Source organism: Apodemus sylvaticus, chromosome 5 (genome assembly GCF_947179515.1).
Source record: "Apodemus sylvaticus chromosome 5, mApoSyl1.1, whole genome shotgun sequence".
In the NCBI taxonomy this organism is placed as follows: Eukaryota; Metazoa; Chordata; class Mammalia; order Rodentia; family Muridae; genus Apodemus; species Apodemus sylvaticus.
Window position 1 is genome coordinate 110,511,320 of NC_067476.1, and position 27,590 is coordinate 110,538,909.

At 48.3% G+C, this 27,590-nt stretch overlaps 1 protein-coding gene across 1 annotated transcript; it reads right to left on the bottom strand.

Moving 5' to 3' along the window:
* Mall (mal, T cell differentiation protein like) lies at positions 1–24,405 on the bottom strand. Its single transcript, XM_052183562.1, has 4 exons — positions 24,255–24,405; positions 6,755–6,922; positions 4,177–4,299; positions 1–1,465 (listed from the first exon to the last, which is right to left on the bottom strand). The coding sequence occupies exons 1-4, from the start codon at positions 24,363–24,365 to the stop codon at positions 1,403–1,405; spliced, it is 465 nt and encodes a 154-aa protein (XP_052039522.1). The 5' UTR covers positions 24,366–24,405; the 3' UTR covers positions 1–1,402.
* Positions 24,406–27,590: the final 3,185 nt, after the last annotated feature.

A 27,590-nucleotide genomic window follows, 5' to 3' on the forward strand; every position in this document is an offset into this window, starting at 1 on the left:
TTCCCACTGCCCAACCATCTTTTATTTGCTCGAGGTCATTTAGCAACTACTCAATGGTGAAGATCACAGATAGATCCCAGGCTACAAAAACAGAGATAAGTGGTGGCTTTTCAAGATGTTGGGGCAATTAGTGACTGGTAAACAGTGGCGAAGCTAAGCCTGCACACATAAACCCATGTCCCAGCCCCGCCACGTCTCACCCCGCCCCCCACCACCACACACACAAATGGAGAAAAGTTAGATTTAGTGAAGTCCCTTTGGTAATTAGATGGTTGGACTGTCGGGTGAGGACCCTTGGCATGCAGGGACCCTTGGCATGGGGCTGAGACACGCCCAGATGGTGATGGGTCGAAGAGCCCAGCTAACTCTGGAGCGTGTTCATTGAACTTCCTGCTTTTCTTTCCACAAGGCCTGTCCTTGGAAAAAGCCCAAAGGCCTCCAAACTGTAAACACCCTTCCATGATGAATCCTGCAGTCTGGCCCCACCCACAGGGTCCCCAGGAAGAGTTGAGAGCGCATGGAAATGAGTGTAGACCTCCATCTGGGTCCTTTCACAGACCCTAGAACAATAGAGCAGCTGCTGCTTCCCCAGGGTTTCTGGGAGGAGCCTGAAGATAAATCTAGGGTTGTGATGTTCCAATCTCCTTTGCTGAAGTCTTTTCTAAAAGACAAGGATGCCTCTGGTCCTCCCAAGGTTGGTCCTGGAGGCTCCACACAGGCACACCAAGCCCTGCAGTTTCTGAAGGATACAGCATGTGCATCTTTCCCATTCCGACTCCCCAAACCCGGCAGCTTAGTTCTTCCACAAATTTACCCTCAACGTTGGGTTTATGTACATTTTCCTTGGGCCCTTAATATATAGGAAGTGGGGTGTGATGAGGGAGGAAGGCAGATCTCGACAGCTGCTCCAGGGCCATAGCACAAGCTACAAGCAAGGTGTGTGCAGGGCCAGTAGACTGTCAAGCCTTTGTGGAGCCTCGCCTATCTAAGAAAATAAGATTAACTGTTTTCTAAACCTATCGTAGAGAGCACCATTAACAAAAAGATCCTAACAGGCAACACAGCAGGGGAGGCATCTTGAAACAGTGTCTGAGGGGTTCAGGGTTAGTTTTCTAGAAAAGCCGAGCTCAGCTGAGTTCACGGTTGGGGGAACATCAAAAGTCAGTCGTCTTTGGGGGGAGAAGGAGGGGCAGTCATCTTTGGTCAGGGAGATAGTTTTCTCATAGTCACCACAAAGAACATAAATGTTCAAAGTGAGTCTCTTCATCATTCCAGAGAGATGGTCTGTTGGCCCCTCGGGTGGCTTGGTGAATTTATAATCCAGTTGGCAAATGGGAAGACCAGCTTTGAGGGCTAATCACACGGCCTCCAGGGTCTCACTGGGTTCGGTTCTCCCTGCACTTCAGTGGTAATAGATGCTGAAGGCGTGCAGAATATAGAGCAGCGTGGTGAGGAAGGCGAAGAACTGGAAGGAAATGGAGCGTCAGGGTAGCGCAGTGTAAGCACAGGGCGGCTACTCCACCCTCTAGGGATGCTTCCTCCTTGGGCATTGTGAGGACTTCCTCCAACTGCAACCAGGGCCTTCCCTGGCTTCAAAGCTACTCTTCTCCCTCCGTGAGCTGGGCCCTGGGTCATGCTGAGCTGTCTCCCTGGGCCCATTTCGATATGTCTCTGTTTTGGCCATCCCCACAGCTATGCTCAGAAGTCTGCTTGGAGAACCTTGTCTGTGACTCTCTTGGGTTCTTCTCAAGCTCTTAACAACCCAAGCTGGTCCCCTAAAGCCTCTCAGCTCAGTCAGCCCCAGGATTCACATCCCCTCCAGCGTCCAGTGACAGTAACCTGGGATCTCTCTCAGTCTCCTTCCATCTAACTGTCGAGGATGAAGCCAGCTGCACAGTCTGCTATCCTGGCAGCTCTTGGTGCATCCATCTCCTTTGTCTTGGATGCCATCATCCCTCTCTAGGACTTCTGGGGCCTCAGTTTATCTGCTGTCTACTCTGCCTCTTCTATTCTGTTCCAACAGGAAAACATGACCATAATTAAAATTGAGTTTAAAATGATACACTGGCTCTCCTTAGGATGGAAGCCACTCTAGCCTCAGTGTCCTTTTGTCCACTCACCTCCGTTCCATCCACTCACCTACCCATTCACTCATTATCCATTAATCCACCCACCCACTCATCCATCACCCACCCACTTATCCATCCACCATCAACCCATCTACCTACCCATCTGTCCATCCATCCATCCATCCATCTATCCATCCATCCATATATCCACCACCTTCCATCTACTCTTCAATCCATTAATCCACCCACCCACTCATCCATCACCCACCCATCTATCTACTCACCCACTGCCCACTTATCCATCCGTCATTAACCCATGTACCCACCCACCCACCATCCATCCATCCATCCATCCAACCATCCATCCATCCAATAACTCTGAAGCACCTGTTGTACTTCAATGCTAGCACCCAGACAACTGAGTCAAGAGAGTGAGAAGTTTGAGGCTAGCCTGTGAGACCCTGTCACAAATAAGAAAATAAGTAAATAAATAACACCTGCGATAGACAGGTTGCATTTTCCAGCAAGAGCTGAGCCAGCAGGTCCTATACATATAGTCCAGACAGGAATAAGGCCAGAAGAACATTCAACAAAGATAGGCTGGAGTTTGGGAAAAGGAAATAGATACCTTGCTGATGTGAGATGTGGACAACCCTGCCCAGGTCCAGAGTGAGAAATTGTGTGTATCTGTGTGGTTGGGGGTTGATTGGTAGCCAACAGCGGTGGAGAGGCGACCAAAACTCATCTCTGGGAGTATGAGTTTAAGGAAGTCCAGGAGCTGTGTGGAAGAGGAAAGGGATGGAGGAGGCTAAAAGGATGCTGGGAAATGCTGTGGTCTTTCCAGAGGCCCGTGGTGTTTGTCTGGTACCCTGTTCCTATTCTGGGGACAGTGTCCTCTAATGTAGCCTTTGCCCCTGCCTTGGTGTGACAGCCTTTGGAAGCCATTGACAAGGGTCAGGCTGTTTGACACTCAAGGTGTGGTCGGTCACCAAGCTTGTGGTAGGTGAGCTTACAGCCACAAGAGGGCTCCATTTCACAGTAGAGAAAGAGGTGGGTTCAGAAGCCCATCACTACCTGGGTGCTACCACCTGGGCATCAGGCTCCTTCCACAGTTTACAGGGCCCACATAGCCCTCCTTCCATTACCTAGTAATGCCATCTCCTTGGATGTGTGTCATTGAAACAAAAAGACTCATAACAGTTGCCTGTGCCCAGCAATTCAGGCACCATCGCGAGGCAGCAGGAGCTCTTAGCAGATTAAGTAAGAAAAGTGAAATGTGGTTTTGTTTATTTGGGGAAAGAACAAAATTCTGAAGACTGTGGTGTTGGGGTGTTCCACAAATACTGTATTTTCTGGCTATGAAGAAGAATATTTTTGTGTTTTCAATAATTGCTTGGAGCTGGCAGCACAAGGTTAGAAGGATCAGTAAAGTCACAGACAAGCGGCCTTGGGGAAGGTGGCCCTCCCGAGCCTACCAGAAGAATAAAGAATGTGGCTTTATGCATTATAAAGAGCTGGGTGGGGCAGGAAGTGCTGGGAACTACTGGGCAGGCAGGCAGGGGTGGAGGAAAACAGAGGGAGGGAGGCGCTGTAGGGGACAAGAGGGATAGAGGGGAGCTGGAATCAGGCTGTGGGAACCTGGAGAAGGGGGGCAGAGAAGGAGGGGTAGCAGGACTGTAGGATGGCGGACGGTGCAGAAGTCAGGATAACTAGCTACTAGTATTGGTCCCAGCAAAAGGCCGACAGCTTTAAACTATACAGATGCCTCCATGTCTTAACTTCAATGGAGATCTGAGAAAGCCCTGCAAGGCTGAGGAGAGCAAGGGTGAGTGGGACAAACACAAGAAGTAGCCCTTGAAATTAGGACACACACTCGTGCTTACGCGCGCGTGCGCGCGCGCACACACACACGCACACACACAGACACACAGACACAGAGACACACATGCACACTTGTGTACACACAGGCATGCACAAACACACACACTGTCCCCTCCTTTAGTCTCTTGTTGTCCAAAACACCCAAGACAGCACTGGGCTGCAAGTCATCAGTGCCCTCCATATGTGCTTGTCTGTGTCACTGCCCAGTAGCCTTGCAGCCACTCACCGAGGCTGCAACATTGATGTAGTAGTGGTTCAGGTCCTGGTGCTCAGAAATGATGGTGGCATGAGCTTGCAGGACAGCGGCACTCATGTACAGAATGCCTGTGGTGCCGTGGTACAGGCTGTCCTGGGAATGAATGCAGAGCAGAGGCTGGGTCAGTGATACTCAAGTGAGTTACTCTCCCCTCTACGGACACAGCAGGGGTGGGGCAGGCAGGCAGGCTGGTTCCCTACTGTTCTTTGGTTACAGTGTTCCCCAGTGCATGTGTGTTCTCTCTCTCTCTCTCTCTCTCTCTCTCTCTCTCTCTCTCTCTCTCTCTGTGTGTGTGTGTGTGTGTGTGTGTTCATCATGTATATTTTGTATGCACGTGTGTGTCTCCTATTGCTCTTTTAGAGTGTTGTGTGTGGGTGTGTACATGTGTATTCTGTATGCACATGTATGTGTGTGAGAGAGGTCAGCTTCAGAAGTCTTCCTCTATTGCTTTCTCTCTCTCTTTTTTATATTAGCTTTTTTTTTTTTTTGAGACAAGTTTTCACTATAGAGATAAGAGCTCTCAGGATCAGCTGCCCTGGAACTGGCTATGTCGACCAGGCTGGCTTCAGATTCACAGAGATTTGCCTGCCTTCTGAGTGCTGGGATTAAAGGCTTTAAAATTAATTTTTATGTATGTGCCTGCTTGTCTGTATGTGTATCATACTGGCATATAGTGTTTGTGAAGGTCAGAAAAGGGCATTGGATCCTCTATGGCCTCTGGAGCTGGAATTAGAAGCAATTGTGAGCTATCTGATGTAGGTGCTGGGAACTGAACCCAGATTCTCTGCAAGAGAAGTAAAAGCCCTTAACCACTGGGCCACCTCCCCAGCCAGTCCCTTAGCATCTTATTTTTTGAGACACATCTAGGTAGACCAGTTGAGAAGCAAATCCACAGCTCCACCCTTCACCTCCACCACGTTCTGGAGTCACAGATGTGCAGCACCAGGCTTGGCTTCTTTTAGATGCTGGGGACATGAACTCAGGTCCTCATGCCTATATATCAAGCGCTTTGCCAGCTAGGCCATTTCCCCAGCCTTTCTTTGCAGTGCTTTTAATGGACTATCCATAGAGCATACGAGAATGGATAAATAAAAAGTTGTAATATATACAAGTGTAAAAATACCAAAACCAGCTGAAATGTACTTCTGCCTTTCCCTGCTTTGGTGACTTCTTTTACCATCCTTATACAGCTAACTGGTAATTATGTGTCAGGTTGATGAAGACCCACTATGGGCTTGTCACTGCTTGGACAATTATCTTCTGTAATGTTCACAGTCGACTTCATGGGATTGCTTTCAATATTCCCAATTTATAGAGAAGGAAACTTAGACTCAGATAATGTTAGGGTCAGGAGAATCTGGCTTCTGAGTTTAGTTGTCATAAAAATATATTTTACATGTATGTATGCATGTATGTATGTATGTTGGGATCAGGGCACAGTGCACATGCAAAAGTTAGAGGATAACTGGTGGGAGTTGGTGTTTTCCTTCTACCATGCGAGTTCCAGGGATTGAACCCAGGTCACCAGGCTTGGCCGCAAGCCCTTTCTTTCACTTGCTGAGCCATCTAACTAGCCCTTGATTTTAGTTTTGATTTTCTGTGCTACACTGTCAACTGGACAGGAATGTCCTGCAGCCACTAAAATGCTCATTAGCTCTTGGGAGAAGGCAGTAATGGATCAATCTGCATTTTGCAGCTTCTAGGGAAGAGTAGCTCACACACGCCATGGTGTGCCTTTGGAGCCACACTCTCCTGTGCCTGTGCCTGTTGCCTACTTCACTGTGGGAATACTGGTGTTCCAGATGTGTGACCTACCGCACGGGGCTCTATGTGGGTTGTGGGATTCACGCCCCGCTCCTCAACACTTTACTTACTAAGTCGTTTCTCCAGCCCAGAATTATTTTTAAGAGACAGGGCATTTCTTTGTTGTCCAGACTGGCCTTCAACACCTGGGTTCAATATATCCATCCTCCTGTCTCAGACTTCTGCGTTCCTGGGAAACTCTAGGTACAAACCACCATGCTTAGCCTTACAATATTTTTTTTAGTATAAGTGTATGAGTGTTTTGCCGACATGTATATATGTATATGTACATATATATGCCTACAATACAGATGCATACATGTGTATATTTATTTATTTACTTCTGTGTACCACATGCATGAGTGTCTGTGGGTGACAGATATCTTAGACCTGAAGTTACAGTGAGCATCCATATGGGTGCTAGGAACTAAACCTGGGACCTTTGCAAGAGCAATGAGTGCCCTTTACAGCTGAACTATTGCTCCAGATAATATTCTTAACTTCAGGAGAGTGGGTACCTACAGTCCCAACAAGGAAGGCAATGGAGGGAAATACAAGGAAAGATTTAGATGTTTTCACTTGGGCTTAGTAATCAATACACTGAAATAAGAATCATCCACTTCATAGGAATCTCTTCCCAGGGTCTCTAACCCCAGTCTTTCATTCTCCCTCCCTACCTAGGTAAGCCCATCATCCTTACAAACCCAGGACTCCGGCCCAGAAGGCGCCACCCCCTAACTCTTACCAGGACTCTCCAGGACTCAAATCGTTTGTAAAACCCAAGCAAGTAGGACATCAGGAACATCAGGGAGATGAGAAATGAGGTGAGGGAGACATACAGCACCCATCCGTGCAGCAAGGGGTATGCGACGTGCGTAGCAGCCACCAGGGTCCACACCCAGAACCCAAACACCTGCAAGAGAAAAACACAGAAGGGCTTCGCTTGCTGTGTGTCAGGGGGAGGGGACCCCTGGCAGAGCATCCCTGGCTAACAGCTCAGCCGAAGGTCAGACAGCGGGCACCGGAGCATGTTGCCAACTCAGACAACTGGAGTTCGATCTCCTGAACCCACAGAGAAAACCCACTCTCTCAAGCTGTTCCCTGATCTGCACATAAGCACAGTAACACGTGTATGTGTGCACACAGAAGAAGCTGACCTCTCTGGATCACAGCCAAGTCTGTGGATCCTCTGGAACTGCTCTTACTTGTCATTATGGGTGCTAACAACCAAACCCAGGCTCTCCTGAAGAAGCCATGAGCATCTCTCCTGCCCTAAACGGTGCTTTTAAGGACAACATTGAGTTGTGATAGCAAGAATTTGTCTCTGTCCCTTTTTCTCCGTGACTTTCAACCACACACATGCACCTGCCCACTGGATATCTGGTTTTGGAAATCCCTCAGTAGAGACTGGACTCACATCTGTCTAGCTGAGCGGAAAGGCACCTGCCTTCGGGCTCCACCTGCCCCAGCACCCTTCTCCCCCCTTCAGGAACTAGCTCAGCTTTCAACTAACCAGCATACAGATACACAGGTACTGCTACTCTGTCTGTCCCTTGTAAGACTTCCCTAACTGTTGCTTTGAAGAAAAGTTCTTTTGCCTTTCTGGAGAATCCTAGGTTCTTAAGGAGAAAATGAGAAGAGGGGCTAAGTAGCTCCCTAGCTAACCGCAGGCTAGGAGTGAAATCCCGGCTTTCTCGGGTGGACCCAGCTCCAGCATCCTGGCCTCCTCTTAAAGCACAAGTCCTTCGTTAGGATGCCAAGAACAAGGGACTGTTGTGTTCAGCCCTAAATGAGACATGTACACTACCCACTCCAAGGCCTAAAGAATATAGATGAGGAGTACAGGAAAAGATGTAGGAGCTGGAAGGAGGGGGAGGGGTGCTCTCTTCCAGACACTGCATGGCCATTTCACTCGTGAATTCATAACGGTTATGACTGCACAAGACCCACAAACGATCAGCCCATCGGCGTTCTGTCATGGATGCGGGAAGGACTCATGATGTTCGGTTCTTCCCTGTGCAGCCACTAGCAGACAATGGTGCTGGGGGATGGGGTGGCATCATCGGGGGTGTAGCCCATGTAACTAATCCCTACATGCTTCTGCAAGCAGCCTTAATTAAACTCAATTGGTAACCCAGAAATAAGGAACTAGATAAAATGTTGAAGGGGTACTGGTTGCAAAGATGGCCAGTGGGAAGGGAGGGGGACAAGAAGGAGGGCAGTGAAGGGTGGATGTGGTTAAGAGACATTGCATATGCGCATGAAAGTTTTCTACATTCTCAATTTTAATTTAAAAGGCCCACTAGGTCTACTGGAAACAATCACTTTAAACAGTCAATTTCTAAGAAAGGTTTTGGAAGATCTAGGTTCTATTAGGAAATATCTATCTTGTTCTAGGGAAAGGGTATCTGGGGTGGGAGGCCTGTCCTCTGCCCCACCCCCAACCCTCCCTTGCTGATATCACAGGGAGAAGATGGTGCTCCAATGCACTTGCTAAGTGTCTTTCCTGACAGGCCGTAGGAAGTGCACGCAGGTGCTGGCCCAGGGCAATCCCGGACAGTGCTAGCTGTTAGTGGGAATGCCCAGCTGGGGCCTGCAAAACTGGTGCTTACCCCAGGACACACACCAGACCTCAGAGGGCAGAGAGTGGTCTGTGTTATCGACTATAAGCCCAGAAAAGGCCCTGGAGCAAAACAGATAAACGGGCGAGGAGTGTTGGGGTCCACGGTTTGAAAAAAACTCTCTAAGAAAATCGTCTCTTCTTCACACTCACCAGGAACTTCAGTTTGTAAAAGATCTATCCACTCACACTGCCTCAGTCAATCTGCTGTGCGACTCTAGTTTGCTCCGAGAGACCAGAGAACCACAGGTTCTTTCTCTTGCTGTGTTCAGCCCACTTGTGTCAGGCTCGGCCACCAGCCACACACTTCTGTCCTTCTAGTCCTTGTCAGAGCTGAAAAGGACCACCCCTCCCCCGCTCCCCCCCACATCACCACCACCCACCACACCCCCACACTCCCACCCCCCCATCCCCCACTCCCCCACCCCCCTGCTTTCCTGCCATATACAGCTACCCTGATCATTACTGTTGTGTGTACATTATTAATTGTCTTTGTGAATTTAGACACTACCAGTGCCCCTGGAGGGCACCAAGGCCTGAGTTTGCACAGGCAGTATGGAATGGGGCCTGAACACAGGAGAGGACATTTGGGTGGCTGTCCTCTGAAGCAGATTTCATGCCATGGGCAGGGGATCCAGATGCTCCTAGAAAGTGCCTGGAATTGGTCTGCTAGAACCACAGCAAAAGCCTGGGACAGTTACTGACAAGCCCCCAGTACCAGAGGGCCGGCTCATTCGGATCTTTGTTGTCTGTTTTCCAGCTGTTTCTGAATGGCCACTCCCACTCTACCCAAAGACCCCTGAGCCTGGGGAATCTACTCAAATTACATGAATTTTTTTTTTTAAATAGCCCTGCTGAATAACTGTCGTACAGAGGAATGTTGTTTGGTTTTTACGTCCACACCCCCTCTGCTTTCTAAACAGTAGATGGCCCTGGGGCCAGAGGTCAAGTCCAGGTGAATTAAAACCAGTGTTGTTTGTGTCTACACCTCTACCTCAAGTAGTCTGGGTTGGGAACTGGGTTTCAAGTTCCTTTTAAAAGCTCAGGTTTAACTTTACAGATTCTCCTGGCTGCTTACAGTTCCCCTATCTTAGCCCCCCTTTGCAATCTCTGAGGAGCAGGGCATGTCTCAGTGGTGTGCTTCTTACCCCATTGGGGGGGGGGAGGGGTATCTGCTGCAGTCAGACGTTTAGAGCAAGTGTACATCAAATATGACTTTAGCAGAGTCTTTTTCTTTGAAGAACTGCACATTGCTCGTGGATATACTTCCCAAGGACTAAACTCAAAACATCCCTTAAGGTAGACTGGAGGGCCCTGCAGGGTAGCTCAAGCTAGCGCTCAGGAAGTAGGCATTAGTGGACCTCTTTGAGTTTAAGACCTGGTCTATATAGCATGCTGTGCAGTTAAGGCCCTATCAAAAAGAAAAGAAAAGAAAAGAAAAGAAAAGAAAAGAAAAGAAAGGGAAGGGAAAGGAAAGGAAAGAAAGAAAAGAAAAGAAAAGAAAAGAAAAGAAAAGAAAAGAAAAGAAAAGAAAAGAAAAGAAAAGAAAAGAAAAGAAAAGAAAAGAAAAGAAAAGAAAAGTAGAACAGAGTTGAACCAAAAGGTTGGTCATGTATCTTAGACCATAACTCACTTGTTGGGTGCTGGCAAGGTGGCTCAGTGGTTAAGAATGCATACTGTAGTGAGAATTCTGCTTTGTTTTTGTTTTTAAACCACAGATATATTATAAGAATATGTTTTCATTTTAACCCCAGCTGTGGGGATGCAGGGCCGCTTCAGACTGCAGTAGCTAGCCATGGTTTGCCTCATGCTCTGGCAGGGGCATAGGTTTTTGCCAGGGGCAGATAGTTTCTGTGATTGTGTGACATTTGGAATTCTGAGAACTTTTCAGAGGGTGTATAAATTAGAGCCCTGAGAGGTGGGGTTGGTGGTTGTTTTTTTTTGGGGGGGGGGGAAGGGGTATTGTGGCTTATTAGTAATCATGCTTAAAGAAGAAACAAGAAGGAAATTGGATTCAAGAATCTCTCTCCCCTCTGTCCTTCCTTTCCTATCTAGTGATAGGGGGTGAAACCGGGAGAGTATAGGGTGGGAAAAAGAACCCACAAAGTAGCAAAGACCAGCCACAAGCAAGAAATTAGATTCAGGGCTCTCTCTCTCTCTCTCTCTCTCTCTTTCTTCTTCTTCTTCTTCTTCTTCTTCTTCTTCTTCTTCTTCTTCTTCTTCTTCTTCTTCTTCTTCTTCTTCTTCTTCTTCTTCTTCTTCTTCTCCTCCTCCTCCTCCTCCTCCTCCTCCTCCTCCTCCTCCTCCTCCTCCTCCTCCTCCTCCTCCTCCTTCTTCTTCTTTCTCTCCTATCTAGTGATAGGGGATGAAACCAGATGGGGGGGGGCAGGGATAAAGGGTGAGAAAAAGAACCCAGAAAATAGCAAAGGCCAGTTACAGCATAATACAGCTCTTGCAGAGGACCTGAGTTCAGTACCCAGCATGTTGGGTAGCACATACCGTTTGCTTGTTTTTTTTTTTTAAAGATTTATTCATTTATTTTATGTATACAAGTACACCATTGCTCTCTTCAGACACACCAGAAGAAGGCATCAGATCCTGTTACCGATGGCTGTGAGCCGTCAGGTGTTTGCTGTTTGTTCAGAACCTCTGGAAGAGCAGCAGTACTCAAACCGCTGAGACATCTCTCCAGCCCCTCTCGTACTGTTGCTACTCCAGCTCTAGGGGGAACCCACACCTCCATAGGCACTCCAACCTACCTACATATATACACACTGGGAGATGTCAAGGAGTGGGTGGAGTGGGTGATGTTTGCAGACTGAACATTATATATGTATATACATATATATGTATATATATATACACATATATAAATATATGTATATATATACCATGAAGAAGGTATGAACACAATAAAGAATGTAAAAATGTACAGGGGTGCTTGTTGCATCTAATACAGATACAGAATATGTATGTATATATATTATATATATTTTTCTTTATATATATATTATATATATTTTTCTTTATATATATATATATATATAAAGAAAAAAAATCCTGCCCTTTAGGCCTCTACTGGGCACAATAACTGCAAGTACTAGCATCAGTTAAGTTGAAATACAGGAGGTTTTTTTTTTTTTTTAAAAAGGAACTTAAAAAAGAACTTTTGGCTCATCCTTGCTGTCTTTGAATGAAGGAAAATGATTAATGAAGGAAAAGAACCCAAGTATGGCACAGCAGTAAAGACCTTTTAATATACATGGGGGGCAGGGGTGTGACTTGATGATGGACTTTTTGCCTGGCCTCAGCTGTACCCTGGGTTCGGTTCCCAATACTGCAAGACAAAACAGAAAACAAAAACCAAACAGGAACTCAGGAAAGCTTGGCACCACCTTAGGGCAGAGCACGGAGTCCTGTGGGTTCCTGGAACTCTCTGTGGACTTAGAGACAGCTCAGTGGTCTGGACTGGGCCCCAGAGATGCTGCCCAGAGTGGCCAGGGAAGCTGCATTGTTGGAAGCTCTCCAGATGGTGCCACTGAAACCAAAATCCCTCAGCCAGTTTCACTTGCTTCTATTTCGCCCATTCAGGTCTGTGCATCACCGCCTCTGGGTTTGAATCCCAGCCAGCTCTAGGTGTGTGGGGGGGTGGGGGGGAGGGCAGTAGGGAGGTATGCAAGCCACCTACCTGTGCCTCTGTGTCCATAAACAGGGGAGGGGCTCTCTGGTCCACGACATTAGGGCTCTTAGCCCTAACTGTCCTGGAACTTACCATGTAAACCAGGCTGGCCTCAGGTTCACAGAGACCCACAGGACTCTGAGGAGCGCTAGGGATTAAATCTGCACCACCACACCTGGAGAATACCTGCGTTACTAACCACCCGGCTATTTTGAAAATACTGCTCAACACATTAAATTAAGATGCTTTACTCAGTAACTTCGCTTTCCAAATTGTCCTTCACACAGAAGGTGTGGACACAATAAGGAACGTACAGGGGTGCAAGATTTTAAAAGATGCAGAAAAGAAAAGACAGATTGGCTGGGCAGTGGTGGCACACGCCTTTAATCCCAGCACTTGGGAGGCAGAGGCAGGTGGATTTCTGAGTTTGAGGCCAGCCTGGTCTACAGAGTGAGTTCCAGGACAGCCAAGGCTATGCAGAGAAACCCTGTCTTGACAAACCAAAAAAAGAAAAAAGAAAAAAAGAAAAAAAAGAAAAGACAGATTGACCCAAAATGATCTTGTAGAGGACACCAATCAAACCAGCTGTGCCTACCAGCATGGGATCTTCTGCAGCCTTCAGATAGAAGAAAGGTGCTTATTTCCCAAAACAGAACAAGTCCCAGCAGATAGCAGCATGCCAGCAGGCTGCGATTTATGCAGAGCAGGAAAAAAAAATGAACCAAGTATTAAAATGAACCTAGTATTTCCAGACCAGGACCCTGGCTTAGCTTCAGGGAGACTGGTCGGCGGCTTGAGGACGAAGTTCTCTCCCTCTTACCACAACCAGCAGGGGACAGAGTTTTCAATGTGGGACAATGGTCACGTTTAAAATGATCCAAAACAAGCAACACAAAAAAATTTAAAAGACCAAGAAGAGACTAACAAGGAGGGTCCTGAAGTGTCCCGGATGAGACCTGCTTTTCTAGGCAATGTAGCAGACATGATGGTGTTGACCAGGATCTGGTGTGGTGTGCCCAGAGGTTCAGAGAAAGGCTGTCTGAGTGATGGATGGCCCAGGAGGTGGGAAGTATATGCGTACCTCAACTCTGCACGGTGGGGCTCCAAGCCAGGGGTGGGTTCATCATGGGACAGACAAAGAGCTGAGAATTGGAGGCATGCAGAAGGTGGAGACACTGGTGACAGGTTTCTCTGCATAGCTGGGTGACATTTCAGCAGGGCAGGTCTCACCCCCTGCCAATACCACATTCCTGTCTTTCCTGCCTCTTTGTTTTCATGAGATTCCTCCCTTTCTTGGTTCTCAGGTGACAACAGAGAGTACCTGGAATCCCCAGGAACTAAGAGGCAAAGACCAAGTCAAAAGATGGGTGGGGCTCATAAAGTCAGAAGTGAAACTGAGCCCTGGCTCCTAGAGCTACCAACATCGAGGAAGGAGTGAATCCAACACAGGACTTGTTCAGGTGCGGTCATGGTGGGAACTCCAATGCCCTGAAAGCTCCCTGTGTCGCTCTGATGCCTCAAAACTATTGTCCCTCCGAGTTCAGGCTGATGGAATCAAAGTTGTTTGGAACATTGTATACCTTTCCTCTTTTGAAAAATTGTACTAAGACATGCTGATTCTCAGCCTTTAGGTTAAGACGTAGTATAAAAATGGCACTAAAGTACTCAAAATTCCCATCTTAACCACTTCACAGACATACAGTTCAGCGAAATCACACACATGCATAGTGTGTAGCCATTGCTGAGGTCCCGCTCCCCATCACAAAACAGAAACTCTCACCTCCCGTTTCCGCCTTCTGCAGCTTTCCTTTACTCTCCCTTCCCTGAGCCCCTGACAACTCAAGGTACCTCAGATAAAGATAAGTCACGCAGAATTTCTCTTCTGCAACCGATCCCACTCAGTAGGTTGGTTCCAAGGTTTGTGTTTAGCATGTGTCAGAATGTTGCTTTGTTTTAAGGCCAACCAGTGTTCCACAGCATAAAGTAGTCCTTGCCTCGGAGGAGTTTGAAACTTATGATTTCTTGACTTTGTAACAGGCAAACATGACAAGCATTCGGGAGAAACTTTCAGTTTTGCAACTTTGTCTCTCTCCAGCCTAGTGCTCTGTGTTGAGGTGGGTCCTACGTCTTCTTTTCCTCCAGGAGCAATGTGAGCAAGGCTGGGATCTCACGGATGGAAACTGGGGAAACTGGGGACCCGTGCTGTTAAGTTAGACTCTGCGCAAGTGATGTGTATTCAGTGCGATTTCAACTGAAGAGAGTTTGAGCTTGCAGTGGGCTCATCAGGGCAAAATCCCCTCACACACCAGAGGCAGGAGTATTTCTCTTTGTTCGTTGTCTCTCCTGTGTGGGTTGCTTCCACCTTTTGTCTATGGGGAACAATACTGCTGCATACAAGGATGGGCAAATATTCCTTCAGCAGAAGAACGAGATGCCACTGACCCTGGGCTGTGTCTAGTACTTCTCCTGTAAAAGGCCTGGAGAATGGTAACCGATCACACAGGCATTCCTGTCGCTGTGGTCACTGCTTGACGATTTGTGCCGTCCTGTTGAAATGCCTCAATTCCAAGGAGATTTTAATAAATGCAAATGGCAAGAATTATTCTGAGATTTTAAGCTGATCGTAAAACAGTGTGAACAGTATAGGGATTTTTTTCATCATGCCTTATTCCTTCCGTGGCACAATTTATATAAATATTTCTTTCTCAGTGCTAGAGAGGGAGTGCAGGGCCTTGTGTATTCAGGCAGTGCTCTGAGCTATGTACCCAGCCCATCTCCCATTAAAAAGACTTATTTTATATTTAATTATGCTGTGTGTGTGTGTGTGTGTGTAAGTGTGTGTGTCTGTGTGTGTAGAGGGTAAGGTAGGCACACATGTGAGTTCATGGGACCAAGGGGTCCAAAAGAAGGTGTGAAATATCCTGGCACTGGAGTTATAGACAGTTGTGAGCTGCCCAGTGTGTGTACTGGGAACAGAATTCAGGGTCTCTGCAAGAGCAACGCAAATTCCTAAGTGCTGAGCCCTCTCTTCAGACCCCTGATTGCAGAGCCCATCCAGGCAGGGCGGGCTCCCCAGTCCTCAGCACCTCCCCCCCTCCGTGGCAGCTTGCTTTCTTTTCTTCCTTTTTAAACTTTTTTGTTTGTTTTTTTGTTTGTTTTCAAGACAGGGTTTCTCTGTGTAACCCTGGTTGTACTGGAACTTGCTCTGTAGACCAGGCTGGCCTCAAGCTCAGAGATCAACCTGCCTCTGCCTCCCAAGTGCCCGGCTCCACCAGAGCTTTCAAATATGGACCTGTTTGTAGGTTATGACTTGATGTAAGTGGGTCATTGACCAGCCTGAAGAAACCAAAAGAAAGCTCAGTGTTCGAGGAAAAGGAAATATTTCCTGAGTCTTTTGTTTCAGCACACACACACACACACACACACACACACACACACACGAGAGAGAGAGAGAGAGAGAGAGAGAGAGAGACAGAGACAGAGACAGAGACAGAGACAGAGAGACAGAGAGAGAGAGAGAGAGCAGTTACAATGAAAATGTCTCTTTGTGTGTGTGCGCGCGCGTGTGTGTGTGTGTGTGTGTGTGTGTGTGTGTGTGTGTGTTAAAACAGCCTATTGTGGAAGAAGACCATCCTCTGGCACGCCTCCCTGACTCTCAGCCACAGACTTTTGTAGTATCCTGCCCCAGCCTGTATACCCTGGATGGCTCCTCTTTGCAGCAGTAATCCTGTGAGGAGGACTTCAAGGCTGCTTCATGGCACTGAGCCTGGGGGTAGAGAGGCTGGTGGGAGGAGGAGGAGAAACGCTGGGACCAGGATGGCAAATATGAGCCAGGCATAGGGTGGTAAAGGGGACACAGCTGAGGGAAAGCCAGAGCAGTGGGAGGGGCCCTGGACTGTGTCATCTCTATACATGCTGCCTTGTCAAATGCCATAAGCCATAAGCATTACAGCCAAGATATAAAAGTGGAGAGTTACAAGTGCAACAGGCAAGGGGAACACTGGGAGTCGTATCTAAAGCTCCGTCTGAGCCAAAAAGCCGGGGATTTTAGTCCGGGGGACTTACATATATTCATATGGGGTGGGTCCATTTATGAGCATGCTTATTTTAAGGTCAGAATTTAAAAAGAAAAGAGTCTATGCATTATGCTGAGGCAGATAGTGTTTAGCTCAAGATGGCAGAATATGCAAGCAAAGATTAAAGCGATGGCCAGGAAGGCCTCTGAGCATGCTCAACCGACTTGCTTAGTCACTAACACAAGAACTGCATTCAATGCAGACTCTGGCTAGGGATGGCCCTTAGTGGAGGCCAGAGGCCCACAGGCAGTGCTGGCCATCTCCAGAGTATCTGGGTGTTCTTGGGCAGGCTTTCTACTGCCGGCCTCTGTGGATAATTCAGAGACATTAGCTCCCACAGGGTGCTGTGAACTGGCTAGGAAGCCTTTCTGAAGCTTCTGGGTCTAGGAGGGACACAGTTCTGATAAGTCAAGGAATTCCCTCAACTACCTCTATCCAAACCCCAACACATCAATCATTGCATGGCACTTCTATGTTCAATAAATACACCCAGGACTCTTACAAATTCTGAGTCATTCCACCCTGATGCATGGGGAAAACATTTTTTTCTTTGTGGCTTTAAGGCTAGCAGGAAATTGCCTGCCCAGACTGCCCAGGCCTCCTATAAGGCCATGTCTTATTCTGGCCTCTCCAGATAGCCAGAACGTGTGGGCTGGATCCCCACGGGCCACTGCTCCTTACAGGACAGTCACAGAAGGGCCCTGTAAGTGCTCTCCAGACCTGGCAGCAAGCCCAGGGAACCTGGAGCTGGTGCCCTTTCTGAACAAACTGGACTGCACTTCCTCCCTGCTCTGGGGGCTTCCTGCTCCTGGGCCACACCCTCCCATTCAGACTCAGACTGACCCGAGTTTTATTGATCGAACTGCACAGATTTACAATGTAACATAAAACAGAATGATAAATAAAATTCTTATCTACCCAAAGGCTAAAGGTACTTTCTTTCCTCGTTCTTAAAAATTAAAACGCTAGGTGTTAACGGGGTAGGGCGGGGGAGCTGTTTTTCTGTTTTTCTTCTCCGTTTGTGGATTTTAGAACGTTAAATGTAGGCTTCACACACACACACACACACACACACACACACACACACACACACGCTGATTCCTTCTCTCCCTTTGGCTCAGGCTCTATGATGAATTTCATGTCTCTGTGTAAATCCTCAATGTGGCTCTGGGCACCCACAGTCTCCGGGAACCCAGGCTCCCCAAGGCTTCCTACTGATTCCTCTAGTGCCCCCGAGACCACCTCAGCTCAGCTGTGACCAGACCTTACAGGGCAGGGACCAGACTAATGTCACCTCCTCCAGGAAGCCACCCTACCAAAGCCTGGCACGCCTTCACTGCCATCCTCTACTTTGTGTCTCTTCCTTGCTTGCTGTGTGGGCCCTGAGTTTCTGAGGCAGGAATGGGTCCTGAGGTCTTCACGTCCCTAGCAAAGAGCAGAAGTCCGATGCCCAGCAGGATAGCTACCTGAGAAAGACAGGTCTCTGGAAAGGCTTATCAGGCAGTGCCCCCTGTCACCACCACCACCCCGCGCCTGCCACTGTGGCCCCGCTGTGAGGGGACCATCGCCCAGGAGCCTAGTTGATGAGGACCAAGGCTCATTCTCTTCCTTCTCATCTGCGCCCCCCCTCTGGTCCCTGACGCTTTCAGAGAGAGGGTAGGACACTCTGTTGGGACTCTCCCTCCCCGCCGCCTCTTCCTCGGCCATTCCTCACATCCCTCTCCATCCTAGGCTGACCCAAAGCCCTGGCACGAAACCGTGTTATTCAAGGTGATGTTTAGAGAAATTGCTTGGGCAGGGAGGGCATCTAGATGGGTAGGGGTTGAGGGTTCTAAACCCTCCAGAGGCAGAACCGAAGAGGAAAGCTCAGAAAGCCCACCCACAGCAGGAAGCTTAGTCAGGCTTGTCGAAAACACCTGAACACTGCAGAGAGGCGGCTCGCCACCTTCGGAACGTGTGACTCTTTAAGACCGTTCTTCAGGTCGTGGCGATGCCTTACCATAAAATTATTTTCGTTGCTATTTCGTGACTCTGAGTTTGTTACTGTTATGGGTTGTAATGTAAATTTCTGTGTGTTCTGATAGTCTTAGGTGACCACTGTGAAAGGGTCATTCAATTCCCAAGGGGATTGCGACCCACAGCTTGAGAGCCAGTGCTCTAGACTCTAGAGTCTGGAGTCTAGACATCTGGATGGGAAGCCCTGGAGACTTCCCTCTGGGGGCCCATCTGGGGGTATTTTTGCTGTGGCCAGGCAGTGGGAATCTGGAATCCAAATGGGGAAGGACCCAAGGGGTTACAGGTGTGAGGCTGGCTGGCAGGGATGGGGTGGGGGCGAAAAGGAAGACTGGCAGAGGCAGTGACCAGAGTGCGGTTGGGGACAGTGGCCAAAGATCTTGGACTTCCTCCTTGCTCCACTCACCGACCTGGACAACCTTCAGGAAACTCTCGTGACTCTCCCTTACTTGGGGAAAAAAAACCCGGAAATGGTGGAATGAATTGAGTGTCCAGGCTAGCCCTTTTTACCTGTGAGACTCCATTCTGGGCCCTCTGATCCTGGTCCTAGGCTTTCTCCTTCAAGCCTGATATGCACATGAAGTCACTGGAATCTGCTGACCTTCCAGAACTGACCACAGCTGTCTGTCTTGCTTGGACAGACAGACAGAACATTTATTTAAAGAAAGTTGCTGGTGCTTTTGTTGAGTCATGTGGCCAGAACAGACCTGGAGGTTTCCAACGAGTAGGCAGGGAGGAGGGGGGGAGGCAGGACGGAACAGGCAGCTTCTCAGTGTGTCTCTGCTCAGTTCCTGCTCCATCTTTTTTCAGGACATGGACTTCCTGCGACATCCTTGTCAGGGTCTGGTGCTGGGGTGTTGGACAGAGACTGGTGAGAAGCAGGGGGTGGGCTCTTTCTGTGTCCTTTTCCAGTCCTGTCCCTTTCTTTCCATAAGCATCTGGTTCACCCCTAGGCACCTGTGGCCCCTGGCTGGATGACGGCTGTTTCACGGGAGCCCCTCTAGGCATGGATCTGGACATCAGCAAGCCAGGCACTTCTTTCAGGGTTTAAACACCAGACACTGCTCCGCTTTTGTTCCCCTAACCTGAGGGTGGAGACAGTGGTCTCTTCCTGTGCTTACCTTCTCTGTATTGCTTTTATAGCCTTGGGTGCTCTCGGCTGTGTGTGTGTGTGTGTGTGTATTGCTTTTATAGCCTTGGGGTGCTCTCGGATGTGTGTATGTGTGTGTGTGTGTGTGTGTACGTGCATGATGTGTACGTGCATGTTTGTGTGTATGCATGTTTGTGTGTGTTTACCTACACATGTTCATTCTAGTGTGCATCCATTTGGAAGCCAGATGTTTGACACAGGGACATGTTCCTCAATGGCTTTTTAGAATTAATTTTGAGATATCCCTGGTTCATTTGCTCTTTCTTTCTTTCTTTCTTTCTTCCTTCCTTCCTTCCTTCCTTCCTTTCTTTCTTTCTTTCTTTCTTTCTTTCTTTCTTTCTTTCTTTCTTTCTTTCTTTCTTTCTTTCTTTCTTTCTTCTTTCTTTCTTTCTTTCGTTCCTTCTTTCTCTTGAGATAAGAATCTCTCCTTGAACCTGCAGCCTGATGCTTTGGCTATGGTAGCTGGCTGGTGAGTCCCCAGCTCCATGCATGCCCCTCAGTGCTGGGGTTGCAGGTGCTGTTCCTCTCAGTTTTTACTTGAGTGCTGACGATTGATCTGAATTCAGGTCTTCATGCTTTCACAGTGGCCATTTTGCCCACCGATCCATCCCCCAGTCTCCCTTCTTGTTTTTAGCCACCATAGAACAGAGCCTGGAGCTCAAGCTGAGGTCACAGGAGAAGTGATAAAGTCAGTCTGTGAGGAACAGGCTTCGCTTGAGCTGCTTATATGAGCCAGGGCCTTTGGAAGGGGAGAGGGGACAGCCAGGATAGAAAACCCAACCTCTAAGGAAAGCCCCTAATCCTTCCTTGGCCACCCTGTCACTTTCGGTCCCAGCAAGGTTGGCTCTAGCTAGGCTATGCCATTTCAAACAAACTCTTTAATATGGCTAAATAGAAAAAAATCAAGCAGATTAGAGTCAGGGTGAAACTGGAATTTGGGTTGACATATAAAGATGAACCTCCCAGGGTGGGGATGGACTGGAAGGAGGAAAGGCTCCCAGCATAAAGCAGTGAGCCCAGGCCTCCTCCCCTTTTAACTAGCTGACCTTCTAAGAATTTTCTCACATGCTTTTTAATTAGGCAAAAATCTAATTAAAGAGTCAACTAACGAGAAGGGTAAAGTTCAGATGACTCCCTCAGACCTTCATTTATAAAACAACTCATCTTAAAACCCACTGAGTGAAAGGTTCCTCACCCTTGAGATGTTAATGTCAAGTTGTACTTTCAAATAAGAAATCTCAATTCACCACTGCACTGAATGAAACCTCGGGTGTGTTAAAGTTTCATGCCATGCTAGTGAAAGAAGTAAAAACGCAAAACAGACAAACATTTCCCAGCCACCCTGCAAAACAACTTCTTAGCGTCTTAATAATAACAAAATAGACATCTACTGTTCTGCCTAGCCAGTTACTCTTCAGCATTTCCCCTCAGAGAAGTAAAAATGCCCCCAACAGAAGCCTGAGCAAGAGGCCAATAGCAGTTCTATTGGAAACTGCCTAGAACAGGAAACATTCGATCGAGCTGGGTCAGATTATGCTAAATCCTTACCAGGGAGAGCATTCAGCAATAAAAAGGAACAAGCTCAGACAACTCAGAAATGTGAACATCACACTTCGCGGGATGAGCGGCTCCCCAAGGTTGTATGTATGCTGCTCAGTTACATTTCTGTATATAACTTTCTAGAACTAAAACAACCACCGTGTAAAAATGTGATTTCTAAGAGACTGTTTGGAATAGTGAGGAAGTGGGGTGGTTGGGGAAGGCTTTGGTGTGGCGGGACTGTCCTGAACCTCGGTTGCTCTCAGATAAATCTACTCCAAATGGGACAAATGGGAGCTTTGTCTTCCCAACCACAGTTTCCCGGTTTGAAAACAATGCTGGTAAGGAAAGATACAGGGAATGCATGTTCCTGTTAGAACCGTCACTGTCACAAAATAAAACATTTTACATGTGAATTTGAATGCTGAAGATTGGGAGATAAAGCGCTGTAGGTAAGGTCAAAGGTCACTAGAGCAGGCTACTGGGAGTCTGAGCTACCTTTGCTGTCATCTTCGAGAACCACAAAGAGCTGGAGCCGTCTCCAAGGTGCCTCACGGCTAGCAAGGGAGCGCTTGTCTGACAATGAATCTGCCCACTCTTGGTTTCCATGTGGTGCTCCACACACGCATACACATGCACACACACTCACATACACTCACACATATACTCACATGCGCATGGTGGTTAGGAGAGGTCACTGTAGACACCATGTGTCTATGTCACCTGGAGCTACCCCACTGTGGAATCACTGCACCCTAGTTCATGGGTTCTGCTTTCTGTGCCCTGCAGAAGTGTCCTGGCCTCCCTGCTTTCTAATGCACTCTATATAACCTTTTGTCTCAGACCAGAAGACTAAGGGGTCAGGGGTACCTGGAGGCATGGTGCTTTTACACTGCCCCAGTGGACAGCAGAGGGAAAATACATCAGATCACCAGAGCCAAAGAAGGGCCCGGGACAAACTGATTCAGCACACACAATATCTTTCCAGCTTCTTCTGCCCATGACATCAAAATCTGAACTTTTCCCTCCCTTCTCTGCCCTCCATACAGGCACATATTATTCTGCAGTTCTTCTAAGCATACTAATAGCAGGTACAAGAAACATGTGCAGAATAATGCACTCAACACACACATGCACACACATACTCACATACACTCAGATACAGATACAGATAAACACACTCACACGCATACACTCACATACACATGCACACATATATGCATGCATAAACACATGCACACACACATACACACTCAGATGCAGATATACACTGGGATACAGACACACACTCACACACATACACACTCATACACACTCGCACACATGCACACACATATACATATATGCTCATACATATATGCACACAGACTCACACACACCCTCACATGCACACACATATACACAGATATGATACACTAGCTCTGTCTGTGAACACATTTCTGCATTTTTAAAGTTTTCATCAGTGAATGAAGATGTTTTGCAAATTAAAACTAGAGCTATGGCAAGCAAACGTAGGATAGGGCTAACTACAACAAAGTCCATCATAGCTGGCCCGAATACCGAGACGGAGGCAGAGGAACCGCCCCGATTGAAGGGGAAAGGACAGCCAACACAATCGGGAGTTTTGACCTGGATCCTGGGCTAGGGAAAGGATATTAGTAGGGAAATGAGTAAATAGAACAATGGTCAGTGGCAAAGTGCTAATGTTAACTTCCTGGTTTGGAGAGACCTGTGGGGTTCAGAATGAGGAGTCGACTTCCTGCACTGCCACCATGGCTTTAGGAGAAACCTAAAATTACTTAAAAATAAGTCAAGAAAATCAAATAAATGACAATGATCTCATCCTCTCAAAGTCCCAGGACACCATGAAAAGTACTTTTCCAGGTATCTGGCTCCAGGAGGACAGGTGGGGACACCTTACAGCACTTCTAGTGATAACTCTCTACCTGGCTGCTTTCCTGCCTGGTTCATCCAACCTTCTTCCAGTGAGTGGCAGGCCTGGACCCCTCCCTCATCTGGGCGGGACCTGGGAGTTAGCCACGCCTCCGATGATGAATTGGTGACTGACAAGCATTTGCTCCATAGAATGTGTCAGGGCCATCCCTGTCATCCAGGGCCATCCCTGTCATCCATGCGGCTGTTCCAAAGTGAGGCCCACACCCAGGGCCTGGCACACAGAGCTCAGGACGTGATTAGTCTGGCAGGATGCCCACGTTTGTGGGGATTGGCATTGGAAGAAACCTGCCTCTTAGGTGGAGTCTCTATCAAGGCCACCCGCCTGTGGGACCCACAAGCCTGGCTTCCCTTTCTTGATTGACAAGAATGGCTGTTGTTTAACCAATTTGCCTAAAGGTCACTCAATGGGACCTAACCTTCCACGAAGACCAGAAGGGAAAGGGCTGGCCACACCCATTTTATGTAACCAGTCATTTCTCCAAGTCTTCCTCCCAGCCCAGAGGCAGCATGGTCAAATTCAGGGCTAAGAAGAAAATTTCACCCACAAACTAGATTTTACGCGACGCTTGGCGGGGGGGGGAGGGGGGGGCGTGGGGGCGGTGGATGATAGCAGGAGCCAGTCGAAGGACCCAACCTGCTTTCTACTGATTGCACTACTGAGTGTTTGCAGGGATTAGCGCCCAGTTCTGCTGTGTGGTATCCCAGAGTCGGGCAGCAACAAGTTTTCCAAAGTAACCTGGGCGGTTCAGATTGTTTTTATAGACGATGCTGTCTTGAGCTCCCTTTGGCAGGGAACTCACATAAATCAAAGTTCAAAGTCAGCTGATGTGATTTGAGAAAATACTGGGAGACCTTCTTTCAGACGGCCCTTTAGAGAGTTCCCTAGTTCTTTGAGCTTTGGGAAAGTACAAACCGCTAGAGGGGGGGCGCGCGGGGCCAGGGGGGGGACCAGGTAATAGAATTTTCTTTGGGGTCTGGGTAGTCTAGAAGGTGGCTGGACTCCTCAGTCGGCAAAGTGGCCTGGGGATGGCTCCTCATCCTTTGGGAAAGGAAAATTTGCTCTAGAAGAACCCAGCCAGGGGTCAAGTGGACAGCTGGAAGATGGGAGCCTGTTGTAGCTAGCTGTTGGTCCCTGGTCCCTATCCCTGTTTGCAGAGAGGTTACTGAGATTTCCGCCCCTCCCTCCCCGCAGGTGGGGGCAGCCACACTCACCAGCTCCGGAAGAAAGAAGGCAAAGGGGATGGTGAGGAACAAGGCGACGACCCCCGAGGGCACATCGGGCGGGGCGTAGCTGGTGGCCGGCGGTGTGTCACGGGAGGCCATGCTGTCACCTATGCTGGCGTCTGTACTCCGCGGCACTCGCCTGCGGGCGCCCGCAGCTGTTCAAGAATCACCTCCCGCCCGACAGACACACCCATCAGTCGGAGGGACGTCGTCGCCTGGGAGGGGAAAAGAAAGGTTCCAGTGGAGCAGGTCCTTCAGCTGCTCACTGTGGCCAGCCAGGAGAGGGGGCGACAGGAGCCGCCTCGCAGAGGCTCCTTCTAGACTTTCCCTGCTAAGAAACTTTTGAATGCTGGAGCAAAGGACTCCAGAAGATATGAATGACACTGTGTGAAAGGACTAGCTTTGTATGTATGCCCCTGATGATCTCTCTGCTCAGAATGTAAGCAAGGGCTTTTTTGCTAAGATAAAGACAGTTTATTGAGGACCTACTGTGTGGTTAGCCATTCACAGACACCTCTGGAGCTCAGATAGACCACCACCACCCACCACGTGGCTGTGTTGTACCTTTCCACTTAAGGTCACAGAGTGGTCACAGCAGCATCTGCCTTTGTCCTCAGATTCTAACTGAAGAATTGCAGCCTAGTTCTCACCTCCCTTCCTTAGGGACTCTGAATCCCTCTTAGGTCCTCCTCGCCTGTCTTCCTAGTCCAGCTAGGACACAGGGTTCCTGGGGCCAGGCAGTTACTTCCTGAGTAGAGCCTGAGGCTGGTTGCTTGGCTGTGCTTCCAGAGCCAAAGCTGTTCCATTCATCCATTCACACACACACACACACACACACACACACAAAATCAGGTCTAGAGACTGGGGCACTTTCTTCTTTACCAACCCACTAACCCTTTTTTCCACTGCCCTGAAGGAAGGCCTGGCGGCCCAGAGTCTTCTTCCTCTCCTCTTTGGCTCCAGCAGGCCTGTTGGAAAACCTCCTCAGGAGGAGGAGAGGAGGCATGGAAGTGTTGTCCCAAGGACTGGACTTACACAAGAGCCCTGTGTCTTGTTCCTTAGCAACGGCAGGGAATTCCAGAGCCTGTCCTGGGCGAGGTGGGAGGAGTAGCAGGTTAGCTCGGCCTGGTCTGAAGCAGCCAGCAGAGTCTGGATACATGAAACCTAAAGCCAAGGCATTGCAGGGAAAGGCAAAGGTCTCCTCAGCAAGCTTCGAGACAGCCTGTCCTCAATCTTTTCCAAGTCCTAGAGCTTATAGTTCACATGCTCAGGTGCCCGCACTTCTGACAGGATGGATCCAAAGCCACCCACCTTTTCTGAATGTCACACACAAGCACCATGGCTCTCTTTGGGGCTGTGGCCCCCTTTGATGTGACCATAATCTACACGGGGCATCGGGAAACATAGGGTAAGAGGTACACTCAGGCTCCAGGGATTGGACTCAGGCTGTCAGGCTTGAGGGACAGTGCCTGTACCTGAGAAGCTATCTCACTGGCCTGGAAAGTGTTACTCTGAGTAGCCTGTGAAGTTAACTATGCACACTGTACTTCCCAGAGCAGCTTCTCCTAGTTCTAGTGACACAGAGTCACAGAGCCTCACTGGTGCTCTCTTTGGATGCTAGCCTCAATCCCGGTTCTCTGAGAGAGCCCGTCTCAGGGACTATGTCAGAGCATAATAGAGCACATACTCTGTGTCTGTATATATACATATTCACATACTGTGAATTACAGTGTGCTGAGCTCACATACGCAAGTTCCAGCAAAGGAAAATTCTACCAGTCAGGAGTTTGGACAGTGGAAATGAAGGAATAGTGACGTGGATGATAAATATGTGGGCAAAGTATTACCATGGTTGGGAGCATAAACCATAGTGCTATTTGGTAATATTTTTAGTTTATATGTGTCTAATACAATGACTGTCATACAGGGCAAGAGAGACGTAAAGGGACCATATGGTAGGTTTCTGTAGGGATAAGGTTTCTGTAGTCTATCTGAAGTGGAATTGTTTTTTTTACATATTTCAATTTCACCAGCTGTGCATGTGTGTGTGTGTGTGTGTGTGTGTGTGTGTGCACGCACATGGAGGCTTGCCATTTTAGAGCAGTTTATATCTAAATTTACCTCAACTCTTGTTTGTGTCATCTGTCTCCCTGTTGAGGTGGGTTGTCTTCTTGGTTGCAAATGGCTCTACCCTTACTTCCTGGAGTATGGTTATGGGAGTCGCTTTAATGCCTTAGTTCTAATAACTATGTTGTCTTAAACTTGTCAGCCCTCGGTTTTCTTTTTGTCTTTTCCTCTTACAGATGTTGCTATTTTCTCCAGCTTTCAAAGGTTAAGTGATTTTGGATTGTCTCACGGACATTAAGAATCTTGTGTCATGGGGTTTGCATCTTGTTTAAACCCTGTCTTGAGTACTGATGAGTTTTATCAGTCAATGAGTTTTGTGTCTGCTTTGGGCTGTGGCTTCAATGTTGGATCGGTTGAAGGTTTTGTGGTACTGTGCCAGCTTTGAACCCAAGGCCAAGCCTTGGACACTGTATATGATCAGCTTTGGGGTGAGCTTAGGCTGTATGGACCATTTTATGGGGGGGCTCTTAAGCTCTCTCTATGCTATGATTGCTCTAACATCTTCCTGGGGGGGTGGCTGGGGCAGGAAAGGTGCATAAGGGTTTGGGCGATAATATTTTAATGTAAAAAATAAATCTGTCACCTCAAAAGGAGTAAGAGATAGTTTGTTTTGGAGCCAAATTTGAGTGCCCATGGCCTGGAAACACGGAGCTTGGCATCCCGGGTGTGTGTTTCACAGTCTTACAGCGGTAGAGCATAGAAAGTCATATCGATGTAATTTTTAAATACTTGGGCCTCGGGCACTGTCTGATGGTGTTCTTAGCTTTGGAGTTGGTAGGAGCCAGTGGTCTGCTAAGTTAATAAATCCCCAAAGGTTTTTATCTATTAATCACACTGGGTTGATGTAGGAAGACCTGACCTGAATGTAGTCACAGGATCCCATGGATGGGATCTCACCCTGAACATAAAGGGGAGGATGGGGTGAGCACCAGCAGTCATCGCTGCTTCCTGCCCGTGGTGCGGCAGAGCTGGCCGGTGTTCTCCCTGTGGTGCGGCGTGGCCGGCCCCGTGTTCTCCCTATGGTGTGGTGTGGCCGGCCCTGTATGTTCTCAAGGCCACGCTTTGTCCACTGTTATAGACTGTCCCTCCTCCATCTGTGAGCCAGGCAACACCTTCCTTCAGGTTGCTTCTGTTAGGGACGCTGCTGCTGCAGCTCCCCACGCTCTCCCTGCTTCCGAGGGCTCTTTCCATCCACCAG